Below are 11166 nucleotides of genomic sequence, written 5' to 3'. Positions count from 1 at the left end.
TGGCTGAGATCACAGAGATCTCCAGCTAGAGCAAGACTGCCTGGGAGAAAGATTCCCCACTGCTGTGTGTAGACCTAGGAATCCCAAGGCTACTCAAGGGGACTGAATACAGGGACCTCAGACCCACTGATCAGTGAGCTGGTAAGTATGGGGCTGGGTTGGAAGGGGCTAAGTGTATGGGAGCATCTTCTGCATAGATCCCAACACACAGACTCTCTGAATCCTGCCCACAGCCTCACCACCATTGCTGTCTGGTACCAGCACTGCTTCCAGTTCACCAGGCTCAGCCCAGTGACAAGGGAGAGGCCACAGCCCTACACCATGGCTCGCATTAAGGAGACTGACCACAAAGCCACCGCCTGGCGGGCCCCCAGGAAGCCCCTGGCCACCAAAGCCGCCAGCAAGAGGGTCCTGGCTGCACAAGGGATCAAGAAGGCTCACCGCCACAGGCTTGGCACCCTGGCGCTGCACAAAACCAGGAGGTACCAGAAGTCCATGCAGCTGCTTCTGCACAAGCTGACCTTCCAGCACCTGGAGCACGAGATTGCCCAGGCCATCAACCCAGACCTGCGCTTCCAATGCGCGGCCACTGGTGATTTCAGGGAAACAGCGAGGCCTACCTGGTCCCCCTCTTTAAAGACATCAACCTATGTGTTATCCATGCCAGGTGTGTCACAATTATGCCCAGAGACATGCAGCTGGCCTGCCACCTCTGCAGAGAGGGTGCTGGGGAGCCCACGCTCCTGGCAAACGCTGCACTCGAGACGGCTTCGTTTCCATTTGGTTGTGTTTTTCAACGTCTCTGTGTTAATCATAGTTCTGATATTAGCAGTTCTCTTCATTTTTGGTTTTATGTCCCTCATGGGGTCCAAAAGTAGCCCTGCACATGATTAGGAGTAACAACACAGGCAGATATAAAGGGTATGAGTGTTTCTGTTTTCTTTTGTAAACTTTCCATCTACATTGAGGGTCTAATACATTCATGTCAACTGGGAATTTCTCACTGAACGCCTTTCAACAGTTCAAATCAAGAACAATTGTGAAAACATTTGCTCATTAGTATTATTGAAAACCAAATAAATTTCTTATTGGTGGCAAATAGATAACGTCTTTTGCATTTGATCAAACAGCAGATGCAATCCACACTTTGTCTTTTCCTATATGCAGCTCTGTGTTCTCAGTGTTCCCTGTCTCCTGAGCTATTCCTGTGTGTTTGTTTGCTATGAACATACATTACACCCTACTTTCTAAAATGTGAATAGAGTCTCTTTACACAAGTCATTTCACATTATGGGAGGCAAGAACCAGTGTGAGTCTGTTTGTGGGTGGGAAAGGGAGAGAGGCACCTGTTAGAAGTCCAATGCAGTCCATCCCCAGAAGCTCAGCATCCTACAACGTGGTCATAGCCCTAGCCATGGATGGAATGATACAGGTCTTGGTTAGGGAAGTGGTAGGAGAGGCCCTGCTTGTGTTTGAGATGTGAGGAGACATGCCCCACTGCAGCCCAAGCATTGGAGGGAGACCTTTCTCAGGGGATAGACAAGTGACGATTTCTCAAACACCTACTACAAAACAAAGTCATCTTCCTCTGGGCCCCAGTATAGAAAGAAAGGCCTGATCTTAGAGGAAAAAGTACTGGTTCCAGTCTTTCTATGACAGAGCCCTCTGTAGGCTGGAGCTTCAGTATCTCAGCCCATCCTGGACTTATCCATGACTTAACATCTTTCTTACATCTTACATTAGTCTCACCCAGATGAAGGCAGCAGCCTGATTAATAATGTCATCCAATCATATTTGTATCTCAGATGGGGTACAATGGCTTATTTCCATGATCAGAGAGCATTTTGGGAGACCGGGGTTGGTGGATCACTTGAACTCAGGAGTTCCAGACCAGCCTGGGCAACATGACAAAACTTCCCCTCCACAATTAAAATGGAAAAAAAAAAAAAAAAAAAAAAGGTAAATGTGATGGTTGGTGCCTGCTGTTTCAGCTACTCCAGAGGCTGAGGTAGGAGGATCTCTTGAGCTCCAGAAGTGGAGATTATAGTGAGCCAAGATGGAACCAATGCCCTCCTACCTGGCTGACAGAGTGAGACCCTGGCTCAAGAAAATAACAATCATTATCATCATGTTTGGGTCTCTGAGGTCCATGTATGAGCAGGCATTGTTCTAGGGCTTCCTTGCTGGAAGAACAAAGGTACATGGGCCTTGAGCATCCTTTGGATGGGGAGCTGTCTTCAGAGAGAAGAAAGAAACCCTTTTAAGAGACTATGGTGGTTTCATACCGAATCCTTAAGTGGATATAACAGGATTTTTGCTCATATGTGATTTTAAGGAGACACAACAATGTCTTCCCTTACAATACTCTATCCTGAAGGTGCTGGGCTTTCTAAGAGTGCTGGAGTAGCTGCCCTTGGAAACATTTAGTACTTTTCCATAACTTTTCCTGGGGAATCAAGCACCTCTTTCCCAGCTTGTAAAAATAAAAATGTAATTAAAAAAGTATTCTTCTCTAAAATGACTCTTTTCACTTTCCTACCTAGACTGTTTCATGTCGGGGAGTGATGTTTGATGATGTCAGAATGGTAACACACTCTGGGAGCCGCATGGAAAACTAACAGAAGCACAGACCCCAGATACCCCGTCTCATCTGGGCACTCCTTTCCACACCTTCACCTCCAAGGAATGGCCCCAGTGTAAACTAGGTTTATGGCTGAAATAACATGTTTATTTCTGTTTTGTGCTTCTCTAAAACAGAAATACATATGATGACAATACATTACCATACTAGATAATATTCAATTGTTGCTTGATTTTCCAAATTATTCTATAAGAACACAAAAATTAGAAATAAAATTCCCTCTCAGTGTAGGATTTGACCATTAAATATTTTGTGTAATTGAACATTATTTGTAATTATACTGACATGTAATTGATCCAATACCCTGAATATAAGATAAACGGTAACAAATGTATAACCTATTAGAAGAAAACAGGGGATGTCCTCATTGACAATGGTTAACGCAATGATTTTTGGAATATGTCCCAAAAGCAGAGACAGCAAGAGGGAAAACACACAAATGAATTGCATCCAAATGAAAAAACAAAAAATCTGCAGAGCCGACAAAACAATCAACACCATAAAGACACAGAATCATAAAGAGAGAAAATATTTGCAAACCCTACATTCAATAAGGAATTAACTATCTACTGTCCAAAATATACTAGGAACTCCAAGGACTCAAAACCAAGAAACAATACAATTTAAAAACTGGGCAAAGGAACTAAATAATAGACATTTCTGAAGAGAAGCCATGAAAGTGGCCACCAGGTATATATCCATATATACCTGCTGTTACTAGTATATATATATACTCAACATCACTAATCTCCAGAGAAATGCAAATAAAAACTGAAGGAAGATAACATCTTATGTTCATTAGAATGGCAATGATCAAAACATCAAAGGACAAAACTTGTCGATGAGGATGTGGAGGAAAGGGAGCCCTTGCATTCTTCCTCACAATGTAAATTAGGGCAGCCATTATAGAAAACAGTATGGACCTTCCTCCACAAACTAAACAAATACAGCTACCATATGATCCAGCAAGCCCACACTGGGAGGTCTATATCAAAAGGAAATGAAATCGGTCTATTGAAGAGATATCTGCACTCCCACATTGATTGCAGCACTACTTACAAGACCTAAGATAGGGAATCCACCTAAATGTCCAAAAGCAGATAACAGGAGGAGGAAAATCTGACATATACACACAAGGGAATACTATACAGCCTTAAAGAAGAAGGAAATCTTGTCATTTGTGACACATGGGTACACCTGGAGAACATCATGCTAAGTGAAATAAGTCAGGCATAGGTAGGAACACAAATACCACATAATCTCAATGCTATGTAGAATGTCACAAAGGTAGTCTGATGGATATAAAAGAGAAGAAAGGTGGTTGTTTGGTGCTGTGGTGGCAGAGGGTGGGGAATTTGAGAGGACATTGGTCAAAATACACAACATTTCAGTTACATGGGGGAATAAGTTCAAGGATTATTGTATAACATGATGACTGTAGTTAACAGCAGATCGTATTTTTGAAAAATCCCATTAACATGGATGTGCAGTGTTCTCACCACAGTAATACATATGTGAGGTAATGAATGTCAATTACCTAGATTTAGATATTAGACAATGTGTACATACTTTAAAGCAGCATTTTGTACATAAGAAATATATACAACAAGATGTGTCCACACTTTAAATATGAATACACAAGTCAACAGTTGAGTGGTTGCAAGGGACCGAGAGTGAAGGAGAAGTGCGGAGACTGGACAGAGTACGATTGCATGGAAGTGAAACTAGTCCATAGAATACAGTAATGGTGGATACATGCAATTATGCCTTTGCTTGAATCCATGGAATATACAACACCCAAGTGAATCCTAAGGAGAGCGATGGAGTTGGAGTCACAGTGATGTGTCCATGTAGGTTGAAAGATTGTAGACAACGTACCACTCTGGGGCTGAAAGTTCATAGTGAAGGTGGCTATGCATATGTGTGGTGAGAGGATATTGGGGACCTATGTTCCTTCTGCCCAATTTTGGAAAGAACCTAAAGGTTTGTTACAAAATGAGCTCTATTTTTAAAGAGAAATGTTAACTTATTTTGTGAGTATTGATTTTCCTGGAAAATCCTGTTCTGTGTGTGGTATATGCACTGCATGCATGGGCATTAAATTTATACTATAAGTTGTCAGAGAAGCCTGTGCACCGTGTGTTGAAATAGGAGCCTTTGGTTGGCGTGTTGTTTATTTGTTTGTTTGTTTTCTTTACTCTGCTTTGCTTTTACTCATGAAGCCAATAGTATGAAGGTAGCTGCTGAGTCCTCGATTCAGCAGCTCAGTGAACTCAGGGCTGGCTTCACGGGGCTTCATGGCATTTCCAAAGCAGGCCATGGAAAGAAGGCTCACCCCCTCCATCAAGGTAAAAAAAGACCCAGGGAGGGCTTCAGTGACAGGCACATATGACCATTAGTTCAAAAAGCCTCAGCTTCCCCCGAAGGCTACGCGCAGATTTCCATGAATGTCACTTTGGGAGAGAAAAATGCTCCCAGAGCATCCCTGGTAGAGGAGTGACCATTTCGGTTTGCATCTTCTCCTGCTGGTAAGTCTGGGGTGGCTTGGAAGGGGCTCAGTGTGTGGGAGCATCTTGTACATGGATTTCAACTCACAGGCTCTCTGAATCCTGTCCACAGCCCCACTGCCCTTGCTCTCTGACTCCAGCGCCGCCTGCAGTGGGCCAGGCTCAGCCCAAGGAGAGGGGAGAGGCTACTGCCCGGCCCCATGGGGCCCATCAGACAGACCGCCTGCAAAGCCACCACCTGGCAGGCTCCCAGGAAGCCCCGGACCACAAAAGCCGTCGGCAAAAGGGCGCCCTCTACAGGAGGGATCAAGAAGTCTCACAGCTGCAGACCTGGCCCCATGGCGCTGAGTGAAATCAGAAAGTACCACAAGTCCACTCAGCTGCTCCAGCACAAGCTAACCTTCCAGCGCCTGGTGCGCGAGATCTCCCGGACCATCAGCCGGCACCTGGGCTTCCCGAGCGTGGCCGTTGGTGCTTTCAGGGGACCAATGAGGCCTACCTGGTGCGCCTCTTTGAAGACACCAACCTGTATGTCATCCATGCCAGAAGCGTCCCAGTTATGCCAAGAAACATGCAGCTGGCCCACAGCCTCCGTGGAGAGGGTGCTGAAGAGCCCTCCTAGGAAATCTTGCATTGTAAATGGTTTCCTTTGCGTTCTGTTGTGTTTTTCCTCTTCTTTCTGTTAATGATAGATATGATGTTAGAAGTTGTGTTCAGTATGAGTATCATTTCCTGCACGGGGTCTAAAAGTAGCTAAGCGAACGATTGAGAACAAAAACCGAAGCAGAAATCACAGGTAGTGACTGTTTTTCTATTTTCTTTTAATTGTAAATTTTCAATCTACATTGAGGAGTTAATGCATTCATGTCAAGTGGAAATGTCTGAGTGAACACGTTTCACTAGTTCAAATCAAGAACAATTCTGAAAAAACTGGTTCCTTAATTTTATTGAAAACCAAATCAACCTATTGGTGTCAAACTGATAATGTCTCCTGTGATTGATCAAACAGTAGATGAGATCTACACTTTGGCTTTCTCCATATACAGTTCCATGTTTGCAATGTTCCCTGTCACCTGGGCTGTTCCTCCTAGTTTGCTATGAACATACATTGATCTCTGCTTTCTACAATATGAATAGACTGTATGAATAGACTCTGTATCCACAAGTCACTTCACATTAGGGTTGGCAGAATTACCAGTGTGGGTGCGTTTGTGGTGGGAAAGGGAGAGAGGCACCCTGTAGAAGTCGGATGCATTCCGTCAGGTGCAGGTCAGTGTCCTAGAACCAGGTTACTGCCATGCACATGGCTGTAATGACCCGGAATTTTGTTGGGGAGGTGGTAGGAGAAGCCCTGGCCGTGTGTGAGATGTGGGAAAATGCCCCTGTTACACCAGGGCACTGGAAAAAGGCCTTTCACAGGGGACAACCCAGATGCCGCTTCCCCAACATCCAGTACAAAAATAAACTAAAAAAATCATCTTCCTCTGGGAAGATATTGGTCTCACCCAGATGAAGGCAGCAGCTGGTTTCATAATCCCTTTCAATCACATTTGTATCTCAGACCAGGCACAATGACTCATTTCTGTAAAACCAGCATTTTGGGTGGCCAAGGGCAACAGATCAGTTGAGCTCAGGAGTTCCTGTCCAGGCCAGGAATCTTGGCAAAACCTCCTCTCCAAAAAAAAAAAAAAAAAAAAAAAAAAAAAATTAGCTGGGTGCGGTTGCTGGTGTCTATGGTTTCACCTACTCGGAGGCTGAGGTAGAAGGACTGATTGAGCTCTGGAGGTGGAAGTTAAAGGGAGCCAAATTGACATCACTGCCCTTCCACCTGGCCAACAGAGTAAGACTCTGTCTCAAAAAACTAACAATCATTGTCGTTATATTTGGTTCTCTGAGGTCCATGCATGAGTGGGTGCTTTTCTGGGTCTTCCTAGTTGGAGGAAGAAAGGGGCATGGGCCTTGGGCATCCTGTGGATGGGGAGCTGTTTTCAGAGAGAAAAAGGATATCCTTTTAAGAGACTATGGTGGATTCACACTGAATCCTGAAGTTGCTATGACTTTGGATGTTTTTGCTCTAATGTGATTTTAAAGAGATAAAACAAACAGTAAGTCTTCCCTGACAATACTCTATCCAGAAGGTCCCGGGCTTTCTAAGAGCACTGGAATAGTTACCTTGTAAACATTTAATACTTTTCCATAACTTTTCCTGGGAAATCAACCTACTGTTTTTCAGCTTGCAAAAATAAAAATGAAATTAAAAATCAGTTTTTCCTCTAAAATGGGTTTTTTCACTTTCGGACCAAGATTGTTTTATGTCACGGAGTGATCTTTCGTGATGTTAGGAGGGTAGAACACTGTAGGAGCTGCATTAAAAAGTACACAGAGAAACACAAACCCCAGAGACCCTGTCTAATCCCTTCATTCATTTCCACACATTCGCCTCCAAAGAGCTGGTCCCAGTGTAACCTATGCTAATGGCTGAAATAACATATTGATGTGTGTTTCATGCATGTCTAAAACAGAAATGCATACAATAACAATTTATTCTTATACTACATGATGTTTTATTTTTAGTTTATTTTGCAGATTACTGTATTAAAAATATAATGTCCTCTCACTGTAGGATTTGAGCATTAAATATTTTGTGTAATTGAAGCCTATTTGTAATTATACTGACATGTAATTGCCAAATACCATGTATATAAGATAAATGACAATAAATATACAGCAAAAATAAAATGGAGTTCCAGTTTTTGGGGTGACTCCTAAGGAAATTCAATGTCATCACTCTGTCTTCACAATGCGAAAAAAACTGAAAAACCAAAGAGTCAATATCTCCTTTGAAATCTCTCTGAGTGATGATGTCAGTGGCAAATACAAAGAGAAAACAAAAAGATTTCATGGTTTTCTATCTTCAAAGTATGCTATCAATCTGTAGGAACCAAAATGGCATAACACTGGCATAAAAACAGACACTTAAGCCACCGGATCAGAGAAGAGAGTCTAGAAATCAGTCCATCCATATACAGCCAACTGATAGTTTAAAAGGGTGCCAACAACCCACCACCACAAAACCACAGTTTCTTCCATCAGTGGCGATAGGGAAACCTGGTAGCCACATGAAGAAAAATGAAATTGGACCCCTATATCTTACGGTACACAAGAATAAATCCAAATAAATTAAAAACTTGAAACTATCAACCAACTAGAAGAAGACACGGGACATCCTCATTGACTCTGGTTAAGCCAAAAACTTTTGGAATATGACCCAAAAGCACAGACAACAAAAGGGTGAATAGACAGATGGATTGCATCTAACTTAAAAAAAAAAAATCTGCAAAGCCGACAAGACAATAAACATCATGAAGAGACAAAATAAAAATGAGAGAAAATACTTGCAAACCTACATCATATAAGGGATTAATTACTGTCCAAAATACTCTAGGAACTCAAATGACTCAATAGCAAGAAACAACACAATTTAAAAACTGGGCAAAGGACCTAAATGACATACCTTTCTGAAAAGAAGACATACAGTGGCCAACTGGTATGTATATACGTATGTATGCTCAACATCGCTAATCATCAGAGAAATGCAAGTTAAAACTGAAAGAAGATACCACCTCACACTCATTAGGATGTCTATGATCAAAAAGTCAAAAGACAACACTTGTTGATGAGGATGTGGAGGAAAGGGAATCCTTGCACTATTCATGGGAACGTAAATTAGGACAGCCATTATAGAAAGCAGGATGGATGTTCCTCCAAAAATGGAAAGAATAGAGCTACCACATGATCCAGCAATCCCACACTGCCAGGTATATACCAAAAGGAAATGAAGTCAGTATTGAAGAGATATCTGCACTCCCGTGTTAAGTCACAATAGCTAAGATATGGAATTCACCTAAATGTCCAAAACTGGATGACAGGATGGGGTAAATCTGATACACATGCACAATGGAATACTATGCAGTCTTAAAGAAGGACATCTTGTCATTTGTGACACATGGGTGCACCTGGAGAACATCATGCTACGTGAAATAAGCCAGGTGTAGGAAGACAAATACCACGTCATCTCAATGATATGTGGAATCTCACAAAGTTAATCTAATAGATGTCAAAAAGAAGAATTCTGGTTGTCAGGGGCTGGGTGGCTGTGGGGGAAGGATTGAGAAGACGTTTGTCAAAATACACAACATTTCAGTTATATAGGGAGAATAAGCTCAAGGACTATATTACAACATGGTGACTATAGTTTAACAATAGATCATATTCTTGAGAAGTGCTATTAGCCTGGATGTGAAATGTTCTCACCACAATAATACATATGTCAGGTAATGGCTGTCAGTTACCTAATTTAGATATCAGACAATGTGTACATACTTTATAACAGCATTTTGTACATAAGAAATATATACAATGAGATGCATCTGTTTTAAATACAAAGAAATAAATCAATAGTTGAGTGGTTGCAAGAGACCGAGGGTCAAGGGGGAGTGCAGAGACGGGACACAGTGCATTTGTACAGAAGTGAAACTAGTCCACAGAATGCAATAACGGTGGATACATGTAATTACACCTTTGCTCGAGTCCACAGAATGTACAACACCCAAGTGAGTCCCTAAGGAGAACTATGGTCTTGGAGTCAGAGTGATGTGTCCATGCAGGTTGAACGACTGTAGCCAACATACTACTCTGGAGCAGAAAGTTGATAGTCAAGGGGGCTATGCATATGTGGGGAAAGGGGATAAGGGAAACCTCTGCTCCTTCTGCCTGATTTTGCTGTGAACCTAAGGTTTTCTACAAAAGTAGCTCTCCTTTTAAAACAGGAATGTGAACTTATTTTATGAGTATTGATTATCATGGGATTTCTTGTTCTGGGCATGGTCTGTCCATTGCATAGAAGAGCATTCAATTTCTACTACAAGTATCAGAGAAGCCTGTTAATAGTGTATCAAAATAGGGGCCTTTTGTATGTGTATTGTTTGATTGTTTGTTTGTTTTTGTTTGCTTTACTTTTTCTCATGGAGCCAGAAGTATGAAGGTAGCAGCTGTGACCTGGGTTCAGCAGTTCAGTGAACTCAGGGCCTTCACTGGGCCTCATGCCATTTCCAAAATGGGCAATGGAAACAAGGCTCAGCCCTGGTGTCAAGGTAAAAAAAGGAGCCAGGATGCCTCAGTGACAGGCATATATGACCGTTTGATCAAAAAGTCTCAGCTTCCCCCAAAGGCTACCCCGAAATTTCCACGAATGTCACTTTGGGGGAGAAAACCTGTTCCCTGGAGCATCCCTAATAGAGGAGTGACCTTTTTGATTTTCCATTTATCCCTCCCGGTTTCAACTCATCCTCAGAGAACCTGAGAGACACCTCACGATGGCACCCTTGGTGTTTTGTGGCAGTCACGGAAGTCATCTAATGTGCAACTGTATTGAAATGTCTTTTTCATTGTAACTTCCATGATGATCATGAAATGTAAACTTTTGGGATCTCTTTGGCACCTAGATTCTAGCTAACTCTCACCTATCATCACTCCCATGAGGCACAGTCCAGAGGTTCAGCCCTCCCCGGGCTGCATGCAGAACCCAGGACTTGATTGAGTTTTCACAACCCTGATGAGGTTGAGGGTCTGGCCAAGCACTGAGAGCAGTGGAAGGTAGCTGCGTGGGTCTAATGCAATCATCTGAGCCCCTTATAATAGGCTGGACTTGGCTGAGACTACACAGATGTCCAGCCAGAGCCAGGCTGCCTCGGGGGAAGGAGATTTCCCACAGCTGATGTGTAGACCAAGGAAGCCCAGGACCCCCGGGAGACCGAGCAGCAGGACCTCCGACCCACACACTTGCGAGCCGGTAAGTCTGGGGCTGGCTTGGAAGGGGTTAAGTGTCTGAAGAGTCTTCTGCATGGATCTCAACTCGCAGACTCTCTGATTTTTGTCCACAGCCCCACCATCATTGTAGTCTGAAACCAGCGCTGCCTCCAGTTAACCTGGCTCAGCCCAAGGACAGGAGAGAGACCA

At 43.0% G+C, this 11166-nt stretch overlaps 1 protein-coding gene across 1 annotated transcript; it reads left to right on the top strand.

Moving 5' to 3' along the window:
- Positions 1-321: 321 nt before the first annotated feature.
- LOC134757642 (histone H3.Y-like) lies at positions 322-894 on the top strand. The gene has a single exon (XM_063700892.1). It carries the CDS (start codon positions 322-324, stop codon positions 892-894), a length of 573 nt encoding a protein of 190 aa, XP_063556962.1.
- Positions 895-11166: the final 10272 nt, after the last annotated feature.

Source organism: Gorilla gorilla, chromosome 19, assembly GCF_029281585.2.
Source record: "Gorilla gorilla gorilla isolate KB3781 chromosome 19, NHGRI_mGorGor1-v2.1_pri, whole genome shotgun sequence".
Lineage (NCBI taxonomy): Eukaryota > Metazoa > Chordata > Mammalia > Primates > Hominidae > Gorilla > Gorilla gorilla.
This window is presented reverse-complemented; position numbering and strand designations above follow the sequence as displayed.